This window comes from Oryx dammah, unplaced genomic scaffold (assembly GCF_014754425.2).
Source record: "Oryx dammah isolate SB20612 unplaced genomic scaffold, SCBI_Odam_1.1 HiC_scaffold_14, whole genome shotgun sequence".
NCBI lineage: Eukaryota > Metazoa > Chordata > Mammalia > Artiodactyla > Bovidae > Oryx > Oryx dammah.
Genome location: NW_024070198.1, coordinates 43,888,420 through 43,901,372, shown reverse-complemented (window position 1 = coordinate 43,901,372; position 12,953 = coordinate 43,888,420). Strand labels below are relative to the sequence as shown.

The 12,953-nt window shown below is 54.3% G+C and overlaps 1 protein-coding gene across 4 annotated transcripts in view; it reads left to right on the top strand.

The window, feature by feature from the left end:
* The window catches only part of UROS (uroporphyrinogen III synthase), a 24,790-nt gene extending 11,837 nt beyond the window's left edge, over window positions 1–12,953 (top strand). For all 4 annotated transcript variants that reach the window (XR_005723503.1, XM_040254431.1, XM_040254429.1 and 1 more), the window contains 6 exons: window positions 961–1,035; window positions 3,043–3,117; window positions 6,776–6,856; window positions 7,691–7,776; window positions 8,856–8,954; window positions 12,430–12,953. Coding sequence is in view for 3 of the 4 variants with exons in the window: in XM_040254431.1 (XP_040110365.1) it covers window positions 961–1,035; window positions 3,043–3,117; window positions 6,776–6,856; window positions 7,691–7,776; window positions 8,856–8,954; window positions 12,430–12,564 (551 nt within the window). In the remaining variant the exon portion in view is untranslated. The remainder of the gene's footprint in view (window positions 1–960; window positions 1,036–3,042; window positions 3,118–6,775; window positions 6,857–7,690; window positions 7,777–8,855; window positions 8,955–12,429) is intronic.

Here is a 12,953-nt window from a genome sequence, read left to right as displayed (position 1 = left end):
ATCTTAAGAAGGAAAAACTAGTGTTTCCTTGGATATCCTAAAAGGGTGTTGAATGCCAGGTGGCCTTGTGATACTTTTTTTTTTTTTCAGTATTTCTTTAACCCATATTTTAAAATGTTTACTTTTGTCATAAAATGATAACATCCTCTATAAAACTGTGTTTGTTTCTAAACCTGAAATGTATTATCTCTACTTTGACCTAATGGATAAGTGAGCCTTCCTATCTGAGATGACAGTTTGTTGACTGCTTTGGTTTATGTCCCAAATAAAATCACTTCTATCAGATGGCAGAGGATAGGGTGATTAGATAGCATCACCAACTCAGTGGACACGAATTTGAGCAAATTCCAAGAGATGGTGAAGGACAGAGGAGCCTGGCATGCTGCAGTCCATGGAGTCGCAGAGTGTCAGACAGCAAGTAAACAGCAGTTGGCTTTATTAGAGATTTAAATTGCCTCTCTTTCACAAGCAGTGACTTTTTTATCTAAAAGTCTAGATTTTGGGGGGAATTCCCTGGTGGTCCAGTGGTTAGGGCTCAGTGCTTTCACTGCTGTGGCCGTGGGTTCAATCCCTGGTCTGGGAGCCAAGATCCCTGTCTCATGGCGTGGCCAAAGGGAAAAGGGTAGAGTTTTATATTTTAATATCACCAAGCAAATTAATTCTTCATTATGTTTGTTTACTAGTATTCATTAAAAATGCTTCTAGTGCCAGCTGTGGAAATGGCTTAATATTTCAAGCAAGGCATACTGACACATTTGGCCAAAGTGATTTTTAAAAACTTGCCTGCAGACTATGAATAGAATATAAAAATGGATTTTAGTTTGAGATGCTGTTCTTTATATCTGGTCATTAATAGTTGGCCTTGCTCACAAGTGTTTTAGGATGAACAAACAGCTGCAGGCAGCAGCCCAAACGGCCACCGTGGTATTTGCAACTCACATCGAATTTCATGTTTTACAGTCTGGAAAAAGTCTCTGAAAGAAAAATGGAATGCTAAGTCGGTGTATGTGGTGGGAAATGCTACTGCCTCTCTAGGTAAGCAGCCAAGGCCCAAATAAAACACCAGAGAATGACTGTGATATTGTGATTATAATAAAAAATGTATATTTGGTCTTTATCCCTATTCCTGGCCCAGGCCTCCTAAAACCCTTGGAATTTCCTAAGTGATAAGAAAAAAAAAGATGTCTTTTGTTACTCATAACATCTCTTTCAACTCCATCTGAGTTGACTTCACTGAGGGGACTTTGGGGAAGCCCTTAGACTGGGGGCTAGTTGCCATGGGAACCAGTCCCGTGATTCCAGAGGGAGCTTTCAGATCCTGCCCTCCCTGCACCCTACCTCCAGGGAGAAGGACGGTGGGGCCCCCCGGAGGTTGATTTCATGACCAGTGACCAGTGATTCAGTCGGTTGTGCCCATGCAGTGAAGCCGCCGAAAAATCCAGAGGAGTTTCATGGAGGAGCTGGGAGGCCAGGCCCCCCGAACCATCCCTGCCCGATGCGGCTTCTCTGTCTGGCTGTTCATTGACACCCTTTGAAATACCCTTCGTAAGAAGCCGGCAACAGTCAATGACTCCTTTTCCCTGAGTTCTGTGAGCTGCTCTAGCAAGTCACCCAACTCAAGAAGTGGGCCAGGAGACCCTCCGACTCGGAGCCCGTCTGTCAGAAGCACAAGCGACGACCTAGGTCTGAAGTGGGGGCAGCGTGATCCGGGGAACTGAGCCCCGGATCCTTGGGATCTGACGCTGCCTCCTTGGAGAGAGCGTGAGACGTGAGTTAGGTGGTCGGACACCCAGCTAAGAGCTGGAGAACTGCTGGGTGTGGAAAACCCGCCCCCGGGGCAGCCAGCGTGCAGAGGGGTGAGTGTGGTGGAGAGCAGCGGAGAGAGGGAACCAGGAGGTGTCCTCCCCGCCGACCTGACTTAGTTCATGGAGCCCCGTGGTTCAGTTTAAAAGGTTCTTTTCCTTACTCAGTTTATAACAAGTAATTAGTCCACTACATAACGATGCCGATAAGACTGCGGTGAAATAAATATATGCAGATGTGCCTAAATGGCATTGAAAATCAGTTCCCCTGTTTTGAGAAATACTTGGTCAGCATGTATTCAAAGGCTTTGCCAAATTATTTGTACCCTTTGGCCACTAATCCCTTCTCTGGTAATCTATCCAAAGGTAGTAATCCCAAATAGGACAAATGTTTTTATCAGTTCAGTTGCTCAGTTGTGCCCGACTCTTTGCGACTCCATGGACTGCAGCACGCCAGGCTTCCCTGTCCATCACCAACTCCCGGGGCTTGCTCAAACTCATGTCCACTGAGTCGGTGATGCCATCCAAGCATCTCATCCTCTCTCGTCCCCTTCTCCTCCTGCCTTCAATCTTTCCCAGCATCAGGGTCTTTTCAGATGAGTCAGTTTTTCGCATCAGGTGGCCAAAGTATTAGAGTTTCAGCATCAGTCCTTCCAGTGAATATTCAGGACTGATTTCCTTTAGAATGGACTGGTTGGATCTCTTTGCTCTCAAAGGGTCTCTCAAGAGTCTTTGCGGGGTGGGGGGGAGGCGGTGGTTGGGATACACAACTGTATTGTAGTGTTACTTATAATGTAAAAAAAAAATGAAAAACCCCAAGTGTCCACTAACGGGAAGAGTTCAATTTGAATTATGATAGATCTGTGTGATGGTTATGTAGTTTCTTCTTTTATATATATATATACATCTTTATTTTGAAGGGAACTTGCAGGAAAGGTATAAATACAAGGCAAAGAACTGAATTTTTCCTGAACCTTTGGAGAGAAAGTTGCTAATTTGACCCTGCATCACCCAGAGCCACAGGTCTGGGGGCCGCAGGGAAGGGGGTGCCGTGGGCTGGGACCCAGCTCCCTCTCGGACGCACGATGCCTCTTCCCACCTCCCACACCAGCTTCCAAGGGGAGACACTCCGTGTCTCTGTAAAGCATGTGCCTTCGTCTCTGCATCTTTAAAACACTACCCTGGAACAGAAGGACTTTAACAACCATGTAAATAAATAGATGTTGTTGTTGTTTTCCAGTGAACAGAATTGGCCTGCATACAGAAGGAGAAACCTGTGGAAATGCAGAGAAGCTTGCAGAATACATTTGCTCCAGTAAGTAGAGTAGGGCCCCAGTCAAGCCCGGTGCTGCTGTGGGGGGCCTTCCAGCCAGCACCTCGGGGCAGGGCCGTCTCCTTGGTGCTATCTTGGTAATGACACAGCTGATTTGAGTGCGTGCACCCCTCTGGGTTCTTGTAGCTGCTGCTGTCTTATATCAGGTGCCTTGTATCTGCTTCCGTCTGTGCTTGTCTGAGGTTCAGCCCCCTGCCCTCCACCCGCTCCACCCGAGGACTGGACACAACTCGAACTTGACACAGAATGAAAGGGTTGGAGGCAAAACCAGGAACAGGACTTTCTGGGGATTGTAAGGGGCAGGTGAAGGCAGCAGGAGCTACTGGGCCACCATCTGTCTGTCTGTCTGCCTGCCAGCTCTCCCGCCTGCCCTTCCTTGTAGGAGCCGCTTCCTTCTCCGAATTCCCTCCCCGCCAAAGCCCACTCCTCCGTGAAAGAGCAGCCCCTTCCCCGTCATAAGCTCATCATCGGGCAGCACATGGGCTGAGACTGAAAACGGCGCAGGTTCTGGGGAGGTTTGTATTTCAGCCGGGATTAGGCTTTGCACTAGTTATGAAATTCTCAGCTTCTGACATGAGCCGAGCTTTCTGGAGCAGAACTCTGGAAGAGAGAGAGCAGAGGCTCAGCGTGTCTGTAGGGGAGCCCCCGCTCAAGCCGTGTGTCCCAGCCCCCACCCCCCAGCTGCACCTGCTCCAGCCGCACACAGATGCTCGCGCCCTCTTGTGTCCTTATCACGTTGGCCCCTCCCTGACACATGCGTGACGTCAGACGCCCCGGTGAAGGATGGCGCAGAACCAGCTCGCTTTCTGTTGCTGAGGGGATCGGGGCCGTGCCCCTCGAGATCAGGGGCTGTGGGACTGTCTGTTGAGGACTGGGTGCAGGCGGCTCTGGGGGCCCGTCCTTTGCCCGTCGTCGCAGGAGAGCGGCCGTAGACCACGTGCTGGGCTCTGCCCCGGGGCCTCGGTGCACAGGCCCTCTCTAGAGCTTCGCTGAGCTCGGAGACAGGGCCGGTTGGTTGCTGACGCCCAAGGTGTTGCTGTGAGTTTGTCCAGGAGAGGGTTTTGTCTTCTCTGTCCCCGGTGTTGGCATCGGGGTGAGCAGGAAGGGCAACAGCTTAACTGGGAACTTGTACTTCTTCTGGGGCCATTTTGTGTGGGGCGTGGTGTATGGGAACATTTGTTCTCAAGGTGGCGCTGGCCTGTCTTGGTCTTTCTGAAGTCTTAGGGGGCCCTCCTGTCAGGAGCCAGTGCCCTTGGTGAAGGGGCTCGGGCTTGTATGTTTCTGTTGACCCCTGGGAGCCACTCCTACAAGAGTCCTGGGTCCTCCCCTTCCCCGTGGGCCAGGCCTCCTGGCGCTCAGGCAGCGGACAGTGGACTTTGCAGGTTCCCATTCACTCTCCTGTTCCCACTTTTCTTTTATGAATGATCTTATTTCCTCTTTCCTGGGTCACTGCCACTGTTGGTATCGAGGGCTGGGCATTACTGAGTGGTCAGCGTGGCCCTGGCGCCTCTCCACCACCATCCACTATGGTCCACTGTGGGAGCCACATGTGCCTGTTTAAATTTAAATTAATCAAAATGAAAAAAACAGAAAACTTGTTTCCCCTGTCACACGGAGCACAGGCCACAGCTCAGCCACCCCTCTTGGCTCGGGGCACCGCAGGGATGGCCCGGGGGTGCCCCAGGGTTGCCGAGCGCGCTGTTTGGCAGGCTTGTCGAAGCTCCGGGGGGCTCGTGACCATCCAGGGTCCCAGAGCTCTGAGGGGACAAGCAGGAGGACGGACTCTGCACGGCTCGACCAGTGTGCGCCTGTGGGTCCTAATGAACCTTCAGTTCCCAACTAGAATCACATCTAAATGAGAATCCATCCTGACCACTAAGGACTTGCCCCTGGTTTCTCCTAGATGTTAATGATTTTCTCGCAAGTCAACTCTGAAGCTTGATCTTACAAGTGCATTCTTGGAGTAGAAAGGCCAGTTCGTAGTTACTGCTTATTTGTTTGACTGAAACACTTCTTTACTCCGTGACAGGCACTGTTAAAGCGCTTAAAGCCATCACCTCAGTGAATCTGGTAGTTTCTTGTTCTGATGGACAGGTCTTCCCTCCCAGGGTGACCCTGCTGGCAGAAAAGAAAGGACAAGTGAAGTGGTCAGAGGTAGAAGATGACTCTTAACAGCGTCTTCTGAGAGGCAGGCTTATTTGTTGATTTTTAATCTCCCTGGATTATAGTTGATTGGTTACTCAGGTTATTTGAACTGTCCCCCTGGACTTGCAGCTGAGCTGACCGAAAACTTGTTCCTACCAACCTGCCCACTTCCTAGGCTCTCCTTCACGCGCCTGCCCCCCCCACCAGCCTCATTATCCTGATTATCCACCGTTAAGTGCCCGCTGCTAGCAGGCCTGAGAGGGCGCAGACCTGGAGGTCGTTAGAGTTTCACAGACACACACGTCTCCTCCAGCAAAATGACATTTACACTCTCCCTCTCATCACCCGCCTCGCCTGCAGAGACTGCAGCCTCCGCCCCGGCCACGTAGCGCACTTTCAGGACTTTCCACGCAGCTGCCGTCTTCTGCCCAGCAGGGCGGGCCCCCTTCTGTTAAAGGAGCGCAGAGCATCCGAGCCCCGAGGTTCACCATCCTGTGTGGGGTTAGACTCCCGCCAGGCCCTTTGCACTCCCTGTCATTGCAGGGAGACCTCACCGCTCACCTCTGCAGAACACTCAACCAGGTTTCACACTGGCCTGTTTAGCTGAGCTCATCCCAGAAAGGAATTTTTTTTAATTCGTTCATTCGTTTTCCATAAATGATCTTACGACAAAGAGGAAGAGTGGTGTGGTCGAGCAGTGCCCTGTTGGGAAACGCCGTCAGTTTCCATGGTGATGAGACGGGCCATGGGCGTCCTTCCCCCAGAGGCTGTTTGCTGTCAAGCCTCTGCTCTTGGGGAGGAATCTGACACCTGACGGCCCATCGGTTTTGTTGGGAGCTGCTGTCTCTGGGGTCACACAGAGTCGGATACGACTGAAGCGACTTAGCAGCAGCAGCAGCTGTCTCCATGGTGTCTCCATGATTCTGCAAATAGAGGCCTCCAACTGATTCTCCCAGAGCGGAGATGTACGTGGGGGCAGGAGGCAGGGCCGTTCTGAGCAGGCTGGGCCCTCCCAAGTGTCCCTCAGTCCCTGGGGCACCTGGCCTGGTGGCCGCCATCCCCATCATAACAGAAGTGGCCCTGCAGCTGGTCTCTGCTGGGGTGGCTGCACGTCCACCGTCCACGCTCGGCTCCCATTTGCTGCCTGCCCGTGGAGCCCAGGTTCCAGCTACTTCCTTCCCAGCTGGTCCCCTCTGGAGGCAGAGACTGTTACTCTGGGGCCGGTACTGGGCCTGACCTATGACCCAGCTCTGTATGCTCACCGCTGCCCAGGGCCACCCGGGTGGGAGGGGCTTTGAGAGCTGGGGGGATTGCAGCCGAGGCACGCGTGGGTGTCAGTGTTCCACATGCCACCCCCAACCCCACATGACCCCAGGAGCTTCCTCCACTCCGTCCTGGAACCGACCTGACCCAGGGCGGGGCCTGGGCCTGTGCCTCCCACACCCCTGACACATTACCTCTGGCCTGTCTACAACGCCTGCCTGTTTATTCGCAGGGGAGTCATCAGCACTGCCTCTTCTGTTTCCCTGTGGAACCCTCAAAAGAGAGATCCTGCCAAAAACGCTCAAGGACAAAGGTGACCAAATGCACTGGCCCTTGGGGCCACGCCTGCCCCGGCCTCTCCGGGGTCCTGAGAGCCTGCCCACGCAGTGACAAAGCATCACCCCAGAGCCTTCGAGGGAGGGCAAGGCTGGGCTGAGCCAGTGGGCCGGGAAGTGGGCGCCCCTCATGTTGTGTTTGGGGTGCAGGCGCCTTCCTGCTTCAGATCTGCTCCCTACAACCCTCTCAGCTCAGCTGGGGGCTGGCGGGGGGCCCAGAGACCTCACCAGGACCTCGGTGGTGGTGGGGTGGCCAGGACCCCCGGGTGGGCACATGGGGAAGCCAGTCTTCAGGGAGAGCCGATCTCATCAAACACGGGGTGGCCTGCAGCTCAGCTGACCTAGACCTGCTCCCGCTCCAACCCTGGGCTCCATCCCAGGGTGCCAGGGGCCGAGCTGTCTGGGCCCCCGAAAGCTCATGGCCGCTGACCCCCCCAGGCTTACAGACCCCCGCGCAGTCTGCCTCCAGCCCCGGCCCGCAGGGTGGGAGTCCATGCGGACAGCAGCCACGGCGGGAGTGGCCAGGGCCAGGCTGGTGGACAGTTCACACAGACGCAGGGATAAAAGGAATCGTGGTCCCGAGGGGGGCTGAGGCTTCGGGACCCCGTCCTTCCCTGTCATCTGCGCCTCCTGCACCGTGTGACTGCTCTGCAGCATCGGGTGGGGTGTGGAGGGCCGGCCCAGCCCCGCCCCTCGGTGCCCGGCCGCTTGTTCCGGGAAGGTTGTGCGGCCCTGGGGGCCCTCTACTAACGGTGCCCCATGGTCTGTTCCTGGCGCAGTAAAGCCTTTCTTCTGGTCTCCATTGTGTCCAGGGATCCCCTTGGAGAGCGTAACCGTCTACCAGACTATTCCACACCCAGGGATCCAGGGGAACCTCACCAGCTACTATACCCAGCAGGTGTGTGCCGCTTCCCGGGAGCTCGGGCCAGGGGCCCCGGGTGGCACAGGCAGGGTTGCAGGGCGCCAGCCTCCCAACGCTGGTTCTACTGTCCATCGCAGCTTGCGACTCGCGGTGGGGGGGACAGGGAGTGTCCCATCTTTTGGTTCTGTCTCTGTATCTGGGAAGTAGGAACAGACCCATCTGGTAAGGTTTTTCAAGGGTTAAAGGAGATAATTTACAGAAAGCCCTCTGCATAGCATTCAAGACTGAGAAAGCCCGGGGTCAGCAGTAGCCTTGACACCATTCCTCGCCATGCGGCAGTGGTGGAGCTGCAGGGCAGGGGCTGGAGACGGGTGAGGTGCACACCAGGCGGGCCCACGGGGCGGGGCGTGGTCTGGGTTGAACTGGGGAGGCAACAGGAACCTTTGGAGGCTTCAGGCAGAAGAGTGCTCAGCTCTTGTGGGGTTGGTGGGAGCTTTCCACATCTGCACCCAATAAGACGCCTCCCCTTCCTCTCCCAGGACAGGCTCCCGAATGCCTTGCCAGCCTGGGAGGCCCTGTTAGCACCAACCAGAGCAGAGAGGCCCAGTGGGCCTGTCTGTCTGCTCCATCTCCAGAAGCCACGGAGAGGGCTAGGGAGCAGGCTCGCTGCTGTCTGACTTGATCAGTGTGCTTTGGCCACAGGAGCTGGAGGCGCTGTCCACTCGCCTGGGTGCTGGGTCCCCGATGCCTGTGTCCTCTGGCCTGGCAGACGCAGACGCGAGGGCAGCAGAGCGCCCAGGGAACAGCGCCCAGCCTCCCCCACCCCCCGCCTCTAAACAGTTCTCGACCTGGGCTCCATCTCTAGGGAGCCTGGGACCCAACCCAGTGGGGACCCTCCTGCTGCGAATGCCCCCGGGCTGCCCCGGGGTGCACCCTGGGCTCCATGGGTGACGGTGACCAGCTAGAGAGCATCTCTCAGTGAGGACCCTCCTGCTGCGAATGCCCCCGGGCTGCCCCAGGGTGCACCCTGGGCTCCAGGGGTGATGGTGACCAGCCGAGGTGCATCTTTCTCCTCGGCCCCTGGCAAGGGACTGACTCTATTCTCCCCTCTCCAGGGTGTTCCCACCAGCATCACATTTTTCAGTCCCTCTGGCCTGACACACAGTCTCAAGCATATTCAAGAGTTATCTGGTGACAGCATTGGCCAGATTAAGGTAAGATATTCAGTGGGCTGTTGATCTTTTTCTTTCAGATCCTTTTGTTTGTTTTAGCTTTTACTAATTATCCTAGAATTTCCATGCGAAGTCAAAGCACTCCTGAGCTCGCAGAGTCCCTGATGGCAGCTCTGGAGCAAAGGCAGGGCTGGACTTGCCTGCGGTCGGGGGGTCAGGCCTCTGCACTTCACCGCAGGGGGTTCCAGCCCTGGTCCAGGAAGTCCTCGTGCTGTGCAGTGCAGGTGTCGGGACTCCAGGCCCCTGCGCACAGCTCACAGCACCGCTTCCTGGCTGGTGCTCTTGGACAAGTTACTTAACCTCTGTGAGCCTGTGCAGCGTGAGGACAGTTATCCCTCTGTGGTCTTCGGAGACATGTGTGTGGTCTTCCCTGATAGGTTCATTGAAAGAATTCAAGTCAAGCCCTTAGCTCAGGGCCTGGCTTGGCTATTAGCATGGTTTCCCTGGTTTCCCATCTGCCTTGAAATTATCTATTCTAAAATCCTTTCTCCTCTTTGGGGTTTTTAACTCAAAGGATTTCCATTTGTACTCTTCAGGAGTCGGCAAGTAATCACAGCCCTGTAATGAGGATGCTCTTAAAGGGCCCGAGGGGGCCTGGGGAGGGGCTGCTGGTGCCCCAGCACACCGGGGGGGTCGGGACTATCCCTGCCTTATAGACTGGTTCCCTACTCCCACCCCAGCCCCAGGCAGGGGCCCAGAGACGGAACACTGGCCTTAGCGCTGGGCTGTTGGGGGCCCGGTGGGGAGTGGGCTGCCCTGCTCCAGGGGACCTGTCCTCAGCCTGGGTCCAGCCCCATGGGCTCCGTGGGATCCAGCCCTCGTGGGGTCCAGCCCCGTGGGCTCTGTGGGTCCAGACAGGCCCCTGGTGGTGAGTCTGACAGCAGAGCTCTCTAGACGCACCCGCCTCCTGTGACCAGTCCGTTTCAGGGGAAATAAAAGGCTCACGTGGAAACGTCATCTTGTGACCAGATTGCTTCTGCTGAAATTATGCTTGCTATTTGTTGGTTCCCAACTTCAGGGAGTTTCTTTCTTTCTTTTTTAATGTGTTTTTTTTTTTTAAAGAAAAAAACAGCTTTATTGAGAGATAATTCACACACCATGAAATTCACTTTTTATGACTTAAATATGTACCTTTTAAAGTGTATAATTCAGTGGGTTTTAGTAAATTCACGGAGTTGTGCCGCCATCATCCTCTCATTCCGGAGCATTTTAATACCGTGAAAGAAACCACGTGCCCATGAGAGCCGCGCCCCAGCCCCCAAGCCTCCACTGGCCTTCTCCCTGTCTCTGCGGATCTCCCTGTATTCTGGACGTCTCATACAAACGGAGTCGCACCATATACAGTCTGCGGTGACTGGCTCGTCTCACTTAGCCCAGTCGTTTCAGGGCTCACCCGTGTCGTCACGTATCGGTTCTTCATTCCTCTGCGTTATCAGACAACAGTCCATTCTGTGAATACACCACCTTTTATTTATCCATTCATCAGCTGATGGACATTTGGATTGTGTCTCTTTTGAACCATCATGAGTAATAGCTGAACATTTAAATACAGGTTTTTGTGTGTGTGAACACGTTTTCATTTCTCTTGAGTGTATGCCTATGAGTAGAGTTGCTCATACGGTGACGTTATGTTTAACATTCTGAACTGTTGCCAAACTGTGTTCCAAAGTGGCTGTACCATTTTGCAGTCCCACCAGCAATATATGAGGATTCTAATCTCTCCATATTCTTGCCAACACATGTTATTATTATTATTATTTTTTTGTCTTTATGATTATAGCCATTCTAGTGGGTATGAAGTAGTTTCTTTGTGGTTTGGGTTAGGATTTCCCTAATGACTAAAGACGCTGAGCATCTTTTCATAGGCATAATGACCGTTTTAATACCTTCTTTTAAAAAAATTTTTTTATATTTATCTTTGCTTTACAACATTGGTTTGATTTCTGTCGTACATCAACATGAATTCACCTTAGGTGTACATCTGTCCCTTCTCTCTTTAATCTCCCTCCCACCTCCCACCCCTCCCCACCCCTCTAGGTTATCACAGAGCACCAACTTGAGTTCCCTGAGTCTTACTATTTTGATATCTTCTTAAGAGAAACGTCTGTTCACATCCTTGCCACTTTTTAACTAGGTTTTTTGTCTTTTTGGTGTTGAGTTGTAAGAGTGCTTTTTTTTTTTTTGGATGCAAGTCCCTTATTAGTTACATGATTTGCACTTCTTCCCATTCTGTGACTTGTCTGTTTACTGTGTTGATGGTGTTCTTTGAGGCACAGAAGTTTTTTTAACCAGTGTTCTATTTTGTTGCTTGTGGTTTTCATCGTGTCTAGGAAACCATTGCCTCGTCCACGGTCACAACGATTCACTGCTATTTGTTTTCTGTTGTAGTTTTAGCTCTGACATTGAGGTCTCTGATCCGTTTTGAGTTAATGTTTGTGCATGGTGTGAGGTAGGAGTCCAGCTTCATTTTTTTTGCCTTAGGGGAGGTCTCTTAAGGGGTAGCTGCTTTGTGGAAGGGGTGGAAGTGTAGGGGCTCCAGGAGCCCCAGCTTCTGAAGGAGCAGCCTCCTTCCTTGCCTCCACACGCCCCTGGGGAGGAGCATCTGGCCACCACTTCCTAAGACTTTGCGAAGGAGGTATCTCGTCCTCTCTCCTGCCAGCCTGCCTGGGGAGGGGCAGATGGGCGAATGGGCGTGCCGGGAAGGGGCTGCCATCTTCAGGGGGCTCACCATCACAGACCACTCCCGGGCAGGTCTGTGTCCATGGTGTGAGTGCGGAGGGGGATGGGATGAGCACCTTCTCTCTGCCTGAAGCTGTCAATCTTCCCATTTCACCCCCTCCCCCCACCCCGAGCTAGCACTGAGAGGCAGGGTGATTGAGCCCCTTTCACAGATGAGAAAACTGAGGATCGGAAAGGCTAAGTGACTTGCAATGATAGCTGGCAGGGGACAGAGTCACAGCAAAACGTGGCCCAGGCCACTGAAGCTTCTAACCTAGGATAACGACGGTCCTGTAACCTCTAACAGGCACCAGGCATGGGTCTGTGCCAGGCACGGGCCAAGTGGTTACACGTGTTGCTCATCTAATCCTTGGAGCAGCCGGACAAGCAAAGCTGTTAACCTTTCTGCTTCATGGAGGTGGGGACGGAGGCCCGCAGAGGGTGGGTCGCCCTGAGGCCACGGTCCTGTGGAGCTGCCGTTTGAATCTGACCCCCTGTCTCCAGGCCCCGGTCTGGACTGTTCTGCCTCCATAGGGGTCCCGGCTGCCGCCCCTGCCTCACAGAGAGCTGCTTTCCAGGCTTTGTTCTATGCTCCCACCACGGAGGTCCTGACCGATTCCAGACATTGTCCTAATAGGATGTCCGACGGGCCTTGCACCCGCCGCCCCCTGCGTCCCCCACCCGCCCCCCGCCCCTAGGCCTGTGGCTCCGCTGAGACCCCTCTGTCTTCTCCCTGCAGTTTGTGGCCATCGGCCCCACCACGGCCCACGCCCTGGCCGCGCAGGGCCTGCCCGTGAGCTGCACTGCGGAGAGCCCCACGCCACGCGCCCTGGCCGCCAGCATCAGGACGGCGCTCCAGCCCCACGCATGCTGAGTGCAAGGCCCTGGTGCCCTCCCCAGGCTGGGCTGCTGCCTCCAGGTGGAGCCAGGCATCGACAGGGGCTCCCGGGAGGCCGCCACCCTCATGCTCCTGCCCCTGCCCAAGGAGAACACCCCCTGCTCCCCGCCCAGCACCAGGGACTGGATAGGCCGTGGGGCTGGCATCAGGCCTGCAGGCACCTGGCGTCCCCCCAGGGTGGCCAGCGCAGACCCTCGCCTGGCGCACACGGCTCCTCCGCGGCAGGAAGGAAGCCAAATAAAGCTCGCTGGCTACTCGGGCTGACCATGTGTTCTTGTCACTTGCTGTGTTTGGGGAAGAAGCAGATACACCCTCGTGCTGAGAACTGACAAACCTGGCGTGAAGAATAAAGTTTGCTGTGTGTG